General features: G+C 37.6%; 1 protein-coding gene across 6 annotated transcripts in view; it reads right to left on the bottom strand.

Moving 5' to 3' along the window:
- Positions 1-18,963, bottom strand: part of NEBL (nebulette) — a 108,834-nt gene that overhangs the window by 71,908 nt on the left and 17,963 nt on the right. For all 6 annotated transcript variants that reach the window (XM_046679841.1, XM_046679846.1, XM_046679845.1 and 3 more), the window contains 2 exons: positions 11,789-11,890; positions 10,720-10,821 (listed from right to left, as the gene is read on the bottom strand). In XM_046679841.1, the coding sequence (XP_046535797.1) occupies positions 10,720-10,821; positions 11,789-11,890 (204 nt within the window). The remainder of the gene's footprint in view (positions 1-10,719; positions 10,822-11,788; positions 11,891-18,963) is intronic.

Genomic DNA, 18,963 nt, shown 5'->3' with positions numbered 1-18,963 from the left:
ATAGACACAAGTTCTTTACCAAAAAACAACTAGCTATTCAAATTTCACACCCCTCTTTGATTCCTGTAACCAGGAAAGAATGCATAGACCTCAGAAGCAAAAGTGAGCTGTTTTGTTCTCTTATAACATTTTTATTATATTACAATTCTTACAATATTTTGTTTTCTTACTACATTCTCATAATGCATCTTTATTCGTACGTCTTAAAGTTCTGCACTGAAGAAGTTTTTATTAAAAAGATGTTTGGGGATGGCTCACATTATCTGTTTTAATCAAGTATGTATTGGGTGACGATCTCCCCAGGGACATGCGTCTGGTAGCTATGGGAGAGAGCTAGTGAAAATCTTGGCGGAAATATAATATTTGGAAAATATTTCAAGATAGTGTACGGGAACTATTTTCTGCTGTGGTTCCATTTGATAATAACAACTTTCTGATATTCACATTGCTTTATAAATTCAAGGAAAATCTCATTTATCCTAAATAATTGGCGAGGCCTCTCTAAAACAAGTAAAACTCTGATTTTTAAAAAAATGATTTTATGTCTTGAAATCAGAGACAACATCACCAATGGGATAAATTTAGATGTCCTTCACTACTTTCTACAGGGACTGGCACCAAAGCAAGGGTTTCCTAACCCTGTCCTGCCCTAAACACAATTCCACCCCACTCTGCCCCCTCCACACCCCTCTGTTAGGGCATTTTTCATGATATTTTAATCTGTGCTTTTGTCTCTCTCTAGCTTTTTGGTGCCTAACGGGTATTCACTTGACACTGACAGTAGAGTCTCTTAACTGACTTCCACTTGAACGGCACTCCTGACTCAGCCAGATTCACCAACACTCTCCATTCACTGAGTAAAACGTTCTGACTGATGGCCACCGGGCCCTGAACACTCTCAGCTGGAAGCTACTTAACTATCAACTGATCCTGCTATGTAACATGGGCTTGCATCAAGCTTTCTTTCAATTCTTCCTATTCTCCAACCTCAGGCACCATGAGTCTCTTAGTTATATATTAGCCAAGTGGCAAAAATAGCTTCTATCACCTTGGAGCACGGAGAGCCCATCGTCCTATCTTGCTTACCCTGTAGCTCCCAGCACAATTTCACTAGGAGCAGAGGCAACATGTAGGGAGGTGACACTTGGAGATCAACCTGACACATTCTCATTTGTTATTAAACCCGGCATTTGCTCTTCCCAAAGAAATGTGTATTTCTGCAAAGCTATAATCAATTCACATTGTAATGATTCCTTCCTTCTTCTACTCATTAAACACCGAGCCTGTGTTGAGTTCCTGCTATGAGGTAGGATGAGTTCCTATCTGAGGCTGGGAATGCTGACAGGACCAAGACACACTCCGTCAAGGCTGGAGTCAGTAATCTCTTCTGAAAGCAAATATGATTGAATCACAGTTCATGCTTAAAAGTGGTTTAAGAGTAAGTCCAGCCCTACTGCCCGTTAGGTGTGTTGTCAACTTGTCGAAAGTCAACTGAGTTTGCCCCTAATTCTGTTTATACTAACTATACTTATTATAATTACATAATTTAATATTGAGAACGTTGACAAATGTACTGTAAAAAGAGAGGAGTTATTTCTATGAAAATGATGTCTTTTCTATGATACAATGAAGGTAATTTTTCTAAAAATAAATTGTGATCAAATTAAGGGTAGTCAGGACAACAGAAAAGTTGTAGGGGGGAGAATGTAAATAATCTATAAGGTTCTAGAACTCAGATTATATAGATTACACATATCTTTAAGCAAAATGTCTTTCAAAATGTCAATCATAGACAATGCATTCTGAGTATGGTCTGCAAGAAAAACAACATAAAACTCCAAACCAAAGGCTCATTTGCAAAGGAAAAAACCTTGTGGCTACATCAAAAGGTTGGTGAATATCACATTGATTGATTTGCAGATACTGAACCCTCCCCCACATCCCTGGAGTAAATCCCACTTGACCCTGGTGACCGATCCTTGTAATGGGTTGTTATATTCGATTTGTTAATATTTTGTTGAGGATTTCTGCATCTACGCTCATCACTGATGTTGGCCTGTAATTAAATGTACACATATGTATTTGGTGCTAAAAAATGTTAAGGTATGTGTATGATTTTTATGATTCCTGCTTTAACCAGCTTTTTAATTTGACTGACTACAGGTCTGAATAAAAGGCTTCCACTATACATATATTACAATATATATTAATATATATATATGCACGTCCATATGAATATGTGTGTGTGTTTACGCACACGTGCCCACTAAGTCCCCATTCCTGAGTTAGGCAACATGACAGTAAAAAACAAACTCGATCAGATCCAGGTGTCACTGGTGGGGGTTAAGCACAAAGATAAACTCTGAATAGTGAGCTGGCTGCAACAACAAAGGGCATTGAGGCCACGGGAGCTGTTTTGTGGCTGACCATCTTCAAGTCTGGGGAACTAACACAATATTATTTAAGTTGAGACCCGAAGGGAGTGTGCTTAGTAAGGGGAAGAGGGAAGGAAGGGATGAGTGGCGGGGTGTTAATAAAAAGTATGCCCCCAGAGAGAAAAGCATGTGGAAGGCCAGAGAGGGGCACACACAGCATATTCCAGGAATTTAAGAAAATGAGGGTGGCCAGAGGATGGAGATTAAAGGAGAGATTGGAGAGCTGGGAACAGCCAGGTCCTGGTGAACCTTGTAGCTCTCTCAGGGATCTTGGTTTTCATTCTAAAGCCACTGAGAAGTCCTCTTAAGTATGTCTGCAACTTCAGCAGATTTGCTCTTGGAAGAGATTACTGACTCCAGCCTTGACAGAGTGTGTCTTGGTCATGTCAGCATTCCCAGCTTCAGGTAGGAACTCATTCTACCTCATAGCAGGAACTCAACACAGGCTCAGTGTTTAATGAGTAGAGGAAGGAAGAAATCATTACAATGTCAATTGATTATAGCTTTGCAGAAATATGTCTTGCCTTGGGAAGAGCAAGCGCCAGGTTTAGTAACAGATGAGAATGTGTCAGGTTAATCTCCAAGTGTCACCTCCCTACATGTTGCCTCTGCTCCTAGTGAAATTGTGCTGGGAACTACAGGGTATGCAAAATAGGACGATGGGCTCTCCATGCTCAGAGGTGATATAACCTATTTTTGCCATTTAGCTAATACATAACTAAGACACTCATGGTGCCTGAGATTGGAGAATATAAACAACGGGAAGAAAACTTGATGCAAGCTAGCATTGCACAGCTGCACTAATTGATTAAATTTAAATAGTTCAATACAAGCAGAACCCTGGATGTTTTCACCTGATGTTTTAAAAAACAAACTTATAGTAATACTAACCTATTATTAAAGGTAAGTTTCCCCTGGAAATACTAGATTAGACTATTTCCCAAGGTTTGGACATATTTGAATTATCTGTATATTTCTGCTCTCCCACAAGGAAGAGATTTCTATTCACTTTTGTATCCCTAAGTGTTTGGCATTGTGCTTAGACTGGATTCAGCACTTAATTTATGCTTATTAAAGAAATACAAAAATTAATGATGAAAACCATAAGCAAACAAATCTCTTTTGTGATTCACAGAATAAGTCCAACCCTGAGATGGGGTTTGAACTATAATATTTCTCTAATTCCCCAAGTCCACACACACACACACACACACACACACACACACACACGCCACAGTCACTGTTAAATTGATTTGAACTACACCCTTTCAGGAAGAAAAAAATGTAAAAGAAAATGAAAAACAATAGATATAATAATATTGTATTGCATCTGTATTGAGCTTTATGGTTCCTGCTGGACTTTCATTCACTCAAGAAATATTTATTTAATGCATACTCTGCATCAGTCACTGTGCTGTAGAGTGCTGTACTGAAAAGATTTAGGAATCAGGTGGTAACTGTGTTCAAATATTTGAAAAAGAACAGAAAAATAGCATTTGTTCTGCTGCGAAAGGTCAAGTTAGTAACTGATGGGTGGAAGTTGTAACTGACAAGATTTCTGCTTATTATAATGGAAATTTTCTCCCAGCTGAGCTGTCCACCAATAGAACCATCTTCTGCTTTCCTGCTCAAACTACTGCCCCCTACCTCCTCAACTGAGTAATTTCCACAAATCCTACAGGTATTAGCCTAAATGTAACTTCTTCCAGAAAGCCCTTTCTGACCTTTCAAACTATAATATTTACTGCTGATGTATTTTTGAAGCACCCCAAATTCACCCCGTCCTAAGTGTGAATTTACTTATCACACCTTGCTGTAATTTTTTGCAAAACTGTCTGTGCTGGGGGGTCTTACCCATTAGACTGTAAGCTTGGTGAAGGCAGGGGCTGTACCTGTCCTGTTCACCCTTGAAAATCTGGCCCCAAGCACAGTGTCTAGAATGAATATCTGGTTCAGTAACTGTTTCATTTGAAAGAGTAAGTGCATGGATAACATTGAGAAAGGATTCTCTCACTGGAAAGCAGGACTAGGTAACTTCCATGATGTCTTCAAATTCTGCAACAGCCTTGTAACAGATTTTGATGAGAACTTTACTTTTGAAGATTTCTACCACTGAAGTGCATTGAACTATAGAGCTTTAAATGTGAATTTTAAAATGCTTTCTAACCTTTCCAGGTTATTTCTGTAGAGTGAGATTAATTATTTCAAGTAAATCTGTCATTCATATCCTTATAATGAATGTAATAATAAGCAAAATGTTGTGAAATCTATCTCATTCTAACCTCCAGGACTCTGCATGATTTGATCCAAAGATGCCTAAGGAACAAAAATGCAAGAGTTTCCCTCATTAATTAACCACCAAGTAAAATAACTGCATTATATAAAAAAATACATTTACCAAATGCTGACACTCAAGTGTTTCTAACCTCTTGCTATAAGGTCTTGCACGTACATGAACCAAGAAAATAGCTAAATGGTTTCAATGGGTCCCATTGCTCACCTTCTGACTGGTTCACTCACTAACTTCACATACACACCCAACGTTCTATCTTATGTTCAACCCACACTTCACACATCTGAGTGTCTACCGACTCATGCACACGCTCATCTCCCGAGGCAACGCTTTCCCTTGACTGTAACCGGGAACTCAACCAGGGAACAAACCTATCTCCCTTCCAGTTTTAAGACTATCTGAGAAGGGGAGAAATAGGTGTTGGGTGACTTGCTATGGTTTTGAGATACAATGTTACCCCTACGCCTAAACCAATTACTGTGGAAACAAATGAAAAGTTACTTATGACTATGCCTAATTCATTTACATTACGAATATCCTATCTACCGGTCCTGATATCTACAAACTCTTCTAAAATAGAGGTAATATAGGATCAAACTCCTAAGTTTTATAAAGAATTTTAACAGCCTTATTAGCAGGACTTTCCGAGGCTCACATTTGGAGAAAATACTGGAACTGTTAAACTACAATGATATAACTTAAATTTGCTCCTCATAACTGCATCCAGACAGGGCAGAGTTTCAATGCTCCGAAGCTTGACTTCTAAACTCAGTAGTTCAAAGCTTTCACAATGAGTGGTGCTGGGCTTCACAGCATCACCTGTGGCCCAGATTCACGAAGAGCCAGAAAAGGCAGAAAAAAGTAGACGCTGAATGAAAGCTTTTTATCATAGCCAAGGAACAAACATTAGGAAAGAAATGGAAAATGCGATAAGCGTACCTTAATTATTAGCGAAAATGAAAAGTAAACAAACAACACAATGCCACATACCTATGGGCATAAAGTCCCTCCAATTTTGGATGAAACTGAACAAAAAGCTGTCGAGGAAGATAGCACCACCAGATTTTTATGTAGAACTCACTATAAAATCAGTAATATTTTTAAGACTGAATTTTATACAAAATAATATCTCTGTGCTTATTTTAATAAGAAAATAATATCTTACTGACTTTGCACCAATGTGAAGGGGCTAGAGAAGTTTGTTTAATCAGTCTGTATATATTTATTGAAAGCCTAAAACGTGCCATTCTACAATAGTGGATTAAATGCATATAAACCCTGTCCCATGGAGCCAGCTGTGCAGGAAGTGAAATAGATATTTAAAGCACACAGATACATATATATGACTACTACAAATTGTGTTAAGAACGATAAAGGAAAAGAACAGAAAATAAAGGGGAGGAGAGCAATACAATTTAAATTGGCAAATCAAGGACGTGACATTTAAGCCAGGACTTGGTATAAGGACGTCGGTGCGGAGAGTGTTTTCCAGGAAGGCAGAATGCGTGATGCTCCAAACCAATTAATATGCCTTACAATTTAAGGATAATACTTATTATTAAACTTTAACAGCAATCTAAAATGTATTTTTTAGGTTTAAAATCCATTCTTATCAATATATCAAGTGCAATTTTAGAACAAATACTAATTACTATAAATACAAAAGTTTTACTTGATATAATAAAACTAAAAGAATTCCATTCACCACATAGACAAATTCCAAGTAATAAATTAAGATGATATATGAATAGATTAGCAAATTAACCACTCTTAGAAGAATTTTTTAAGTAGATAACTTTGCTTCTGCACTGACATATGAGACACATAAATACACCAGTTTTCTTTATTTTGGCAGATGAGATTTCACTTTTTTTTTTTTTACTGATTTTCTTTTAATTACTCTACCATAATTTTATGTGCCTTCTAAGTTTAAAAAAGAGAAACTTTACAATTATGGGAGCAAAGTTCCAGTTCACATAGGAAGTGTTTGTGTTTCCATTACCTTTTCTGGGTTCAGTTCCACAGAGCTCAATTTACAGATAAAATGGGAGGGGTCTGCCCGCTCACTTTTTGCTCTCATCTTTTCATCAGGCATGTCTTATCACTACACAGCACGACCACGGCCTCGTCAGTGCCTTCTCTCACAGTCCTTCTGGTGCCATCTTGCTCCTTCCTTCCTGCATCCTGTCCCCATTTCCCTGTTTCTTGCATTCCTAAATCCTTTCCCTTCTATGTATCTATTTGCCTTGGACTGCTCCTGTGTTCATAATCTGTCATTAGTTTAGGAGCCAAAGAATACATGATCTTCCAAGTCGTCAATGAAAAGAAGCAACTATACTTTCTGCCCTTTTTTCTAGCCAAGACACCTGAAATTACAAATAGAACACACCGAGTTCATTCCAGGAGTCCTATATATTCATCTGCCCAGTTTCCCCCTTTTCTGATGGCTTTACACACCAGGAGATCAGTAAGAATGTCATGAGAAAACAAAGATGATGGATATAATAGAATTGCAAGTTACAATCTGCTTAAGTATCTGATCATTCAGTTGTTAAATGATTTGAGGGTTTTTTTTTTTTAATCTGCCTAAATCTGTTACTGCCAGGTAATAGCCCTGGTGGTCTTGAGGTTAAGATTCCGCGCTCTCATCACTGTGGCCCGAGTTTGTTTCCAGTCAGGGAACCAGACCACCCGTCTGTGACGTGTCACACTGTGGTGGCTGCATGTTGCCGTGATGCTGAAAGCTCTGCCACTAGTATTTCCAATACCAGCAGAGTCCCCTATGGTGGACAGGTTTCAGCAGAGCTTCCAGACTAAGGCAGACCAGGAAGAAACTTAAATACCAAAACTTTCTTCTAAGGACTCTCAAATAAAATTGTAAAGGAATGAATTTAAGACCAGAATCTAAGGGCCAGTGTTACTATTCCTGCTTCATTCTGGGTGTGAATTCACGTAAAAATGTAGAGATGAAACTACTCTGAATAGCCACAGTAATTCATTGAATCCTCACAACAACCCGAAAACGTAGGTATTTCTGTCAACCCATTTTACAGATGAGGAAACCGCAGAAAGAAATGAAGTAATTTGTCCAAGGTCACTCAACTAGCAAGTGGCAGAACCAAGAGTTTAACTTGCGCAGCCCTTCTCCAGAGCCCTAACCTCTCAGCGGAACCATACTGCTTTTCTAGAATCTGCTGCTTCTCCTATATGACTGATGGGAAATCTTTGCCTCCAGAAAAGGCTGAATCATAAGAAGTCAGGTAGCCATGCTGAAAGTCTAAAGATACCAGCAACGTTGCCGTGGGTGTGCCAGTACACCCTGCCTCTTCCACGAGCGTTATCTGGAATGAGAAGAGCTTGGAGTCACAGCCCTTCTCAGCCCACCGAGGAGAAGGTCCCTCAGACGAGTCCCCAATCTCTTAGCAGCCTTAGAAAACACTTAGAAAAGTTGTTTTATAAGTGAAAGTGCCTTAGAAACTGTAAAACAGCACGAGGCACACTTACATTCAGGAGTCTCTCATTTACCCCTCTCTCTTCTCATTTTCACCCCCACGGCCAGCTAGTCTCTACAAGTTCTGAGCACTCTCTGCGTGAACCATGACAGGAACATCCCAGCTGGCCTCTGGGACTTGCCCCTCTTGTCCCGACAGCCTTCCTGCACAGCGTTGCCACATTAACCTTCCTCAAAAGCATTTTCTTCACAATGCCCCTTGGCTCAAAGTTTTCCATGATAACTCATTTCTTACCTGAAAGTGGAGACAACTTGAGAGACTACAGTTAAAATGGTGAGAAGTTAGTATCGGTGACTCCTTTTCTGAATTCAGCTCTAAAATGCTCCCTGTTACTACATTCCAAAATCACTTTTTCTTTTATACCTTTTCTTTTCTAGAACACATTATACCTACTCTGCTCTGTAAGTCTGGCCTATAGTCTAAAGGAAAACAACACTGACCCGTTTATTACCACACAGCATCGAAATTCCTCCCAAATTCCCGTGTATGTTTACGACCCACATCTCCTCGCTGGGAGCCTCTGCCTGCACTTTCGAAACCTTTATCTGGGCCCTTCCCCTGAGCAGAGCTTTCTCTCCCTTTAGATCCAGCTTAGCTCAAATCTACCTCCTACACAAAACCTTTCTAACTACACAGCCCCCGCTGACTTCCTTCTCCTCCACACTCACAGAGCATGATGGGTGTAAATGCTTCACTGGCAATTCCCTTTCTGCTAACAACTTTGAGCATCGTCTAAAATGTTTATTGGCTAATATATTTGATCTTCTGTAAACCGTCCCTTCCCCTCCTTTGCTCATTTTTCTACTAGGCTGTTAGTCTTTTTCTTTTCAATATGACAGTACTTTTGTATATTCTAGATGTTAAAATGTTCTCATCATATGCATTACAAATATTTTTCCAAATATTTGAAGACTACTGCTCTTTTTATATTTGAAAACTATTCTCAGATGCATCCTTCTCCATATAAACTCTAACTTATTTATTTAAATATTTAATTTTCTTCAAATGTTTTAAAAGCCTGTTTGTATTCTAGTGGAATTACATGGAATTTTTAAAATTAATTTTGGAACAATCAATATTTCTATGAGATTGAGTATTAAGACTCCTGCGTCAAAAGCAGAGAAGCATTTGTTCAGATATTAGTTTATGTTCTTCAGTTAGATTTTATAGTTTTCCTCGTTTACATGCCTCCATTTTGAAATACAATTCAATTAAGACGTTTGCAACTTGAGAAGTGGGTATTTTCAAAGTTGAAACCCTATAAACCTATAAAAATTACTGTTTGATATCATTATTGTTGACTTTGCGAATGTTATCTTTTTCCTTTGAAAGAGTTCTTAATTTTTATATAGTCAAGTATGTCAAACACTTCTTTTATAGTTTCTGGATCTCCGGTTTTGTTTAAGAACAACTGTTATTCCTATGTGGTATATACAGTCTCCTGGATTTTCTTTTAAGATTTTTAAATTATTTTATTGTTTACATTCACATCTTTAATCCATCTGGAATTCATTTTGTATATGGTTTAAGATTCAGGTCCAATTTTGTTTTTACCCTGATGGATGGCCAGTTATGTCAGCACCATTTATTAACTAATCCAACTTTTTCCCACTGACTTGACCCAACACTTTTATCATATATTAAATTCTTATACATATTGGAATCTATTTCAAGATTCCCTATGCTATCCTTCTGATTACTTTATCTCTTACTGTACCAATCCCATATTGGTTTAATTTCAGTGGTTTTATATTATGTTTTGGTAACTCATAACTTAAGTTCTCTTTCACTGGTCTTCACTTTCATACTTTTAAAGGCTATTCTCAAGTATTTCCTTTCCATCCAAACTCTAAGATCCTTTACTCATACTTAAAAAAAAACTCTGTTGGATTCTAATTGAAGTTGCATGACATTTATATATTAATTTTGGGAGAACTGAAATTTCTATTTATTGAGACTTTCAGCCAAAAACACGGCATGTCTTTACACTTTTCCAGATCTTGTTTTACAGTTCTTCATTAAGATTTCAAAGTTTTCTTCATTTACATCATCTCTTTTTAATTTAGTGATTAAAATAAAACATTTAAAAAGTGAGAAAATTGATATTTTTATTACCAAGTTAAAAATTGTGTACATGTGTGTGCATAGATAGAAATCTAATTATTCATCTAACCTAACTGATATGACTATTGCTGAATTCTAGAAATCTTAGGAAATGTGACAACATGGCTACACTCAATGAAAACGGTTAGGATTTGAGCCAAGAAAAAAGAAATTGTTTTATACTTAAAACAGTTGGACTTATTTTATCCCTTACTGAAATTTATAATTATTGCAGTCCCATCTGAAATGGTTTCAGATACATTATCTTTGCATATTCTTGCAATTAAAGATATTATCTAAAATGAAATATTTTCCAGTGCTGCTAGAAACAAAATCTCTGAATAAAATCATTGTAGAGTCCTCACTAGATTCTTACTTGACTAGAAAGTTTAGAAGCTTCCATAGCATGTTCAAAATCTGGTCTTCCAATCACAGCAGGCTCCTTATTCATGACTCCTTGCCCTTTCTTGTAGTCTGCCTAAAATGAATAAATAAGAGAAGGTTAAATATTTCTACTTTCCAATGAAGAATTACATTGACATTAGCCAAAATAAAATATAATAGACTCTCAGTCCATAAAAAATAATCCTTACAATTCATCATGTACTGAAATGCTGACTGTTAAAGCAGGAATTGATTTTATAGAGCAGTTATTTAAATAAATTCAACTTTTTTGTAATAAAATAACTACTAAGTTTGAGTCTACATATCCAGTCATCATCACTATTATGCTTACATATAAACACAATACATAAAAAAAAGTTAGGAGAAATTTCTGGATAATTGAGACCCTGCATTCTACAGACAGATGGATTTTATGGCTTTGTTTAATCTCAGGAACTGAACTAACTCTCTTTGGTTAGGATGCAGTTTAATTTAGTAAACAGTTATTGATTTTTAAGGTGAGTGTAGCCTATGTCATTCTAACACTTGATTTAAGTCAAGTCATCATCTTTAACCAGAGTTTTAGGCATGTTTAAGTGAAATGGCGTTCATCAAGGAGGATGCCTTAGAGAAGATAAGAAACAGCCGTGATGTGAGGAAATGTACAAGGGTAAACGTTGGCAGAAGAGAATCTGCACAATTAACAGCAACAAGATGGGAACAAGGCCCAGTGAAGTTCTTTGGCACAGGGTAAGGTGAGAGAGAATACGGGACCAAGATGACTGACAACCTTGACTTTCAGGTTGAGACATTTGAATGTTATAACCAAACAGTACTTATTTCTCTAAAAGTATAACACTAGCCATAGTCAAGTTGAGTTTGGGCATATCCCCGAATAGTTTACATAACCAAATGAATAATCCAGATAAAATAACTGAGATGTCATTAATTCAGATTGAATAATTTCACTAATTGAATTAACCATCCAACTACCAAAGCCAGGCTTTGTCTTCTGCAAAAAGAGGAAATCATTTCTGCTCAAGATAGGAAAGAGGGATTACATTGCTTATGATCTTGGAGATCTGCATCGCCATCTTGATGTCTGGTCTGTCGAGCTCCGCACTATACATGTGGCTGTCCTGCACATCTTTTCTATAAGAAATCTGATCAAAGAGACCGTTTTGATTGACAAAAAAGAAAAGAAGAAATTAGTAATTTCATATAACTACTAGCATTACTCATCCTGCCATAATCATGTAGAGAGCCCACTAACCATACTTTTTTTCATGTGCTACACTTATTTGGATAGATATATTCTCTTTTTACTATATCTATGCCTCATGAACAATATGGCATATAAAGTGAATTTATACAACATAAGAAATATGAGACCAAGATCTCAGCAAAAAACCAATCTTAAAGGATTTTACATACATCACCCTCACAAGCATGTTGTTGTGTGTAAGTAGATATGTGTATATATGCATACAGAATACCCTCATCAGGGGCTTTAACTTGCCCATTGCACAGTCTCAATCCCCAGTGGATACAGATAAGCCCCAGCACACAAATAGAGAAAATCACTTCCGGGGGTGAGGGTGTTTGAGCTGAGAAACTCTCCGGCTATCACCCTCCCTACCACACCCTTCTCTCCCTTTACTGACCCATGTCTGGGCGGCCTAGTCGTGGGTACTGAGAATTTTATTATCTAGTAAATATCATTGCAATAACTTGATCCTCCAAAAATAAAAGCAATTATATTAAGGAATAATCTTCCTCTGAATGTATATTAGACACAATGAAACCAAAGTATGGAAAATAGAGATATAAAGAGGAGAAGAAAAAATAGAGAGAGAGATATATAATTGGGGTCCATCCCCAACCCTCAAGAATCTGCATTTTACTGAACTCCCCAGTTGACCGCTAAGAATAAGTCTTCTAGATAATATCAATCGTATCTTGTTATTTTCCTTTCAACTTTGCAGCATTAAAAAACATTTGTACTTTCTTACTTTCAAAAATAATCTCAAGTGTAAGAAATGACGATGCTTCAATAGGCTCCCTATGGGTTATATTACTTTATTTCAATGAAACATTTATATACATTTCTATTTACTCTTTTAAGAGCTTGCATTTGCCTCACCACCAAGACTATTTTTTAAACTATGTTTGTAATCATGTATCTGTCTGACAAGTGAACGCAGCTTAAATACAATTAGTATCATTTCAGCAAGAACATCTGTTTTCTTCAATATATCTATTTTCATAGATTATTTCATAAATTACCTTAACAAGTAATGTCAGGCAGGTTTTGTGCATATAGGTAGCAAAAAAAACCGCATAAAAATAAGATGAAAATTCATTACTTTGTTGGGTGAATTTAAAATCTTTAACGATTTAAAATAAGCCAATTTCATTGGTTTCAAAAAGCAACACACTCATCCACAAATGATGGCCAGTCAACCTCAGCCTACACTGTTAAACACAAGCTGTGTAAACAAAAACCGACTCTCAGGTGACAACAAACCCAAATTATTACCCACCTACACAACTGTTTCTAAGTTACTACATTGATATGAAAACCATAGGGGGGAAATGTCTTTTTGTTTAGAAAAGAATGAGGGTAAAAATGGAAACCTTCACTTTCTGAAAAGAGCTGCAACCTTTCAGAAATCTAAGCTGTACACGGGTTACCTAATTATATGCTGTTCAGCCTAATGACTGCGTGAAGAGAGGTGAACAGCACAAAGGCGGCAGGAGCAGGGCTCTGAATAGGGCCCCATCATCCATGTAAATTGCAAATTAGAGGCCAGCATAAGTGACTCAAAACAAATATTAAGATCGACATGAGCTGTAAATTCAAACAAGCGGACACCACAGAGCCACATGGGAGAAAAGCACCGGGAGCCTGGTCACTAGTCGGATCTTCCAGAACATTACTGCTTGGGTATATTCTGCAGGAACAGGGGGCTTACGCTGAGGGACACCGAGAGCAGCAAGCTCCTATCTTTCACTCTCTGCAAGGCTGTCTGATCGTAGGTGGAATGGTAACATGAGTGCCCGAGCGGACTATTCATCTTCCTCCACCTTGCCTGTCACTTGGGTCTGAGGGCAGCTCAGCTGACATTTCTCAGATGTCTGCCATAGGTATTTGCTCCATTCTGCAGTGTGTCGGAAGCAAGGAGGAATAAAAATGTTACTCAGCAGAAGAAAGGTTTGTCAGCGGAAGGTCAAAGAATATACGTACGTATATTTTTCTATTTCCTCAATAAATTCAAACCCTAATGCTAAGTGTATTGAAACAGTGGACTGGCCTCCATTCTTCAGACAGTCTTCTCAGGAGGATAAGATGTTCTATGTAATATTGTTTTGAGTAAGAAGAGAGAAAGGAGATTCCTGAGAATCAGCAACCCAGGACGGGTGCGAGCCTGAGGGTCACTGATTGATTTTACCGCATTTTATTTAACGTTTTGTTCCCAACTGTTTCCTCAGAGCACAGCAGAGAATGAAGGAGGAGGAGCAGGAAGGAAGAATAAAGAATAAAAGAGGAGAAGGAAGACGAAGAAGAAAGACGAGAAGAAAAAGGAGGAGGAGGAGAAGATAAAGATAATAATAATAATAATAATTAATAATAATAGCCTCCATTTTAGACCATTTGTTATGTAGTACCAGGTACTTACCACCCACAGCCTCACTCCTACATTTCTTAAATGTGTAACTACAAGGATCTATATCCAATAAACCAAGCTCCCTTTACAACTCTCCTACTTCAAATTTTTTCTTAATTTTTAAATATTTATTCTCACTAATGAACATCACAATAACTCTACTAAAGTTCCACAAAGGAAACAAATAGAATTTTAATAGGCAGTGCACTAAAGCCACAACATGATTTAGGGGGAAATGATATTGCAACGATATTCCAGTCTGTTCCAGGCGAAGAAGGTATTATTTCTCCATTTCTTTAAATCTTTTATTCTACCTTTCAACGAAGTTTCGTCATTTTCTTCTATAGGTGCTGCACAGGGCAATATAATAATTATAACTTTTATACATTTGTCTTGTACCCAAGACAAACTGCTTTATCTTTTTAACGGTATAAAACAGTACATAAACTTATCTGCAAAGAATGATTGTGGTTTCTTTCTCAGGAACACCCAGAATCATTACTTTACAGGCTTGATCTCTTCCTCCTGTCTTTTTTTCACTGAATTTATTTCCTTGCCCTTTTCTGCATATCTGGGTCATTTTCCTAAATTATTCCTTTGTAGTGGACATGCATTCTTTTTTTTATCTGCCTAGCGTTTTTTACCTGGAAACTGCCCCTCCCTCACTCCATGTGACTTGGTGGGTCTATCAAATGCAGCCTACCTTCCTGGTGACAGGAGTGGACACGTGACAGGCTGCCCAATCAGATACCCCATCCCTTTGGAAACCATGATTAACAAGAGGGCAGACACCTAACCCAAGCAGGGCCGAGTCATCTGAAGGATCTGAGGCTGGGGGAGAAAAAGAGCTGTCCTTTCCTCTGGATCAGCTACTGTGAGGATGATTTAATTTTGGAAACACCAGCTGTCATCTTGAGACCACCTAGACAGGGTCTGTCTGCAAGTGAAGCCAAGAGACGGGGAGAGAGGAAGCGTCTTGGTGTGGAGCCTCTGGATCCAGTTATGCCTGAGGTGGCTTGAACTTTCCAAGTACGGAAACCAACAAATTCTCATAGTTTACTTGAGCTAACTTGAGATGGATTTCTGTCACTAAATCTAGAAATTCCTGACTAACACATTCTCCATCTCACATGGTTTTCTGCAGTGTCAAATCTGTTCTTTGTGGCCTCCAATAAAGATTTGAATTCTATCACAATCTGTCGTTGAATTTCTTCTTTATCTCACCCTGTTCAACATTCCCCCTCAGCTTGTATTTTCATCTCATTTTATTATCTTTTAATCTCAGCTTTTTCTCCTCTTATAACCTTTCCCCTTCTGTTTCACAAGGCCATGTCTTCTGCATGTTTTTTACATTCGTGCCGTGTCCAGTGTGTCGGGCACTGTTCTGAACACCTTACCTGCATTAATTTATTCAATCCGCGCCCCACCCCTGTTGGGCTGGAGTGTTGTAATCAACTGGGCTCCATCAATACTCCTTCCCAAGGCTAGAACTTATCCAGAATCCCTTTGTTTGTATTGTTCTGGGTTAGATTTGGCCAATAAGAGATGCTTATTAGATTTTGAAAATGATAGTGAAATGGACGCCTTTCTTCTTCATGTACAGCCAGACACATACATGTCAGACAAGAGATTCCCCGGGATTCTGTAGCAAGCTTCTCATATTCAGACAACAGTGATTTAAGATTCCTCAATAGTTGAGTTAATAAACTGGAGAAAAGCAAAACCTCCACCAAGACTGTCCTTACACTGAAATTCAAGCTCTTAGAGCTGTGAAGACTGAGAGCTGAGGGATGGCAGCCAGGAGGGAAGCCACAGACGGACACCTGCAGGGGCAACGTCAGCAGACAGACTTCAAGAAGTCAAATGCAACTGGCCCAGAACCATTCATTCTCTTTGCTACTCTGGTGAAAGTTAACATGATTGCTGGTGAGAAGAAACTAGATGGGATAGACATCTTTTAAGTCTGTGGAGCAAAAGTGGGCAGCATAACCTGTATTTAATTAGAATCTGGAAACACCAGTTCAGTCATTCTCAAGAAATCCTTTTGTCATTACCATACATTCTCACATTACAGAAGCCCTCCCAGTATCATCAAACAGGCAGATGGACTGGAAATTCTATCTTAGTGAGGTTTATTTCTGTCTGGGCATGGTTTATGTAAAAAAATCTACCACATTATTAAACTGTAATATTTTTATAAGAGAATGTAAACCTTTTAAATATAAGTAAATGCAGGATCTGACATTCATCAGAAGATAGAAAAGTTTTCAGTCTTCTAAAAGATGGAGTAAAACATGGAGCTGTGTCTACAACAGTTGATCATTATCATTATTGACATTGTTTATAAACCATTTTACAGTTGATAAAAGTTTTCTTATTCATGATTTAATTTTATCACCACCACAATCTTGTGAAGAAGGCAGAATAAGTATTACTAACGATTCTGTTTTAGAAATGAACAAAAGACTATATCGGGGCTGGCCCATGGCCGAGTGGTTAAGTTCACATGCTCTGCTTCCGCAGCCAGGATTCACCAGTTTGGATCCTGGGCATGGACCTACACACGGCTAATCAGGCCATGCTGTGGCAGCATCACACACAGAAGAACCAGAATGACCTACAACTAGAATATACAACTGTGTACTGGGGCTTTGAGGGAAGAAAAAAAGAGGAAGATTGGCAACAGATGTTAGCTCAGGGCCAATCTTCCTCACCAAAAGAAAATAAAAATGAATATATCAAATTTAAAGCTAAATCCTAAAGTGCTATTATTGTAAGTCACATCGGGGAACCACATAGAGTCATAAATGCTTTTCCAGTATCATTTTACTGATTTATTTTTAAGCTTTTTCACTTGCTCATGAAATAGAAATTCTGTTTATTGATACATTTTTATTAATGTCAAAAAAGTACATATATCTTTTTTGAAAAGAACATTAAGTCTCTGGTTTCCCCTGCTGAATACACCTTTCTAATACACATTGAATTGATTACCAATATGGCATTTTGGAAAAGTTTGCCATTCCTATTTCATCACAAGTCTATTCAGACCACATTACTTACAAAACTTAAAATGGCAGTTTAAAATTTGTTTGACTTATTTCAGAACTATTGGGCTTCATGTCGCTAATAAGATTGATGAGAACTCAAAATATTACGAGAGTTTTCATTACAAGCCTAGGGGAAAGGAACAAGATAGAATATCTCCAGTTTCCCTAATTACATTAGAAAAATTTGGCAGGAGTACATCCCTTAAGATACAAAAGGATTTAGATTGGTTGTTTTTAATCATATTTTGATTATAGGATCAACAAGATTGGTAGTTATATGGGTTCAGGAAACTTTTGAATACGCCCTTTTGAACCTAATGCTTCTTAATATAAATTTCATATTGATTTGGCTTTTTCATCAATCTAGCCTCTTCTAATTGTTTCAAATTAACTATGAAATCACCCTAAACTTTTAAACCACCCTTTAAAACTGGAGGAGAACCAAACAGGACTAATACCTTATGGCACGGCTCTTCCTCAGAGCTCTTTATATCTCTTATCTCACTTAACACTTGTGAGAACGCTATGTGGTAGATATCATTTTTATGGATGAGAAAACTGAGATTTAAGATATTAAATAACTTGGCCAAGGTCATCCAGGCAACACGTGGCAAAGCAAGCATTTTAACCCTGGCCTGACTCCAAATTTCTTTTCTGTTACATGTCACAGTAGAGGATATTCTGAGAAATAATTTTTTTCCCTGTTTCGTGATCACTGAATGTTGGGGTGACAAGAGAGACTACTACTGCCACCAGAATACTTGTCCCCTTGGAACTCTCAGTTATTCAGAGGTGAAAATTCAGCTGGCCAGTCACAAAGAACCCTCTCCCCCAACCTCTTCTGCTTATTCACTTCTCTAAAGATATACAAGAGAGAATAGTTCTGAGAAGGAAAAAAAACCATTCCCTTTGGCCCATTGATGAATGTTCTAATAAAAGGGTTGAGCAGAAAGAAGGTAGAAATTAAAAGGTTTGAACTGTAATTGCCCCAGTTTCTTGGTTCTCTAAGAGATATTAGAAAGCTGACTTGATTTTGGTGGAGACAGAAGAAGGTAAGCAGAGATGCTGACTTGCATTGTTTCTAGGTAAATCAGATGCACACGTGATGACACATTTTATTTTAAATTCAATTAAGTCATTCCTAGGCATAGTGTAAAGTGACATTCCATGTTATGAAAGGATATTTCTATTAGTAAATTCTCTGCAAATGAGTCTCACTGGGCTGAAGTTTATGGGAAACACGGTTTTTCATCTTTGATGGAGATGCTGTAGCTTTTCCTACTGAACCAAGAGATGGACTTACTTTCCTGTGGCTTTCAAGACCTATGTTTAAATTTCATACTGTAGGGACAACAAATGTATTATTGTAAGTGCCTTGACTCTAGAGGAATATCAACTTCTTCACAGGTAGAATACAAATATCATTCTCACTTTAAATCTGAGTAAATAGTCTTAAACACTTTCTAAATCCTATTATATGTACAAACTTTGCATGTAAAGGTTGAACCGAGTAGACAG

This window comes from Equus quagga, chromosome 12 (genome assembly GCF_021613505.1).
Source record: "Equus quagga isolate Etosha38 chromosome 12, UCLA_HA_Equagga_1.0, whole genome shotgun sequence".
NCBI classification, from domain to species: Eukaryota; Metazoa; Chordata; class Mammalia; order Perissodactyla; family Equidae; genus Equus; species Equus quagga.
This window is presented reverse-complemented; position numbering and strand designations above follow the sequence as displayed.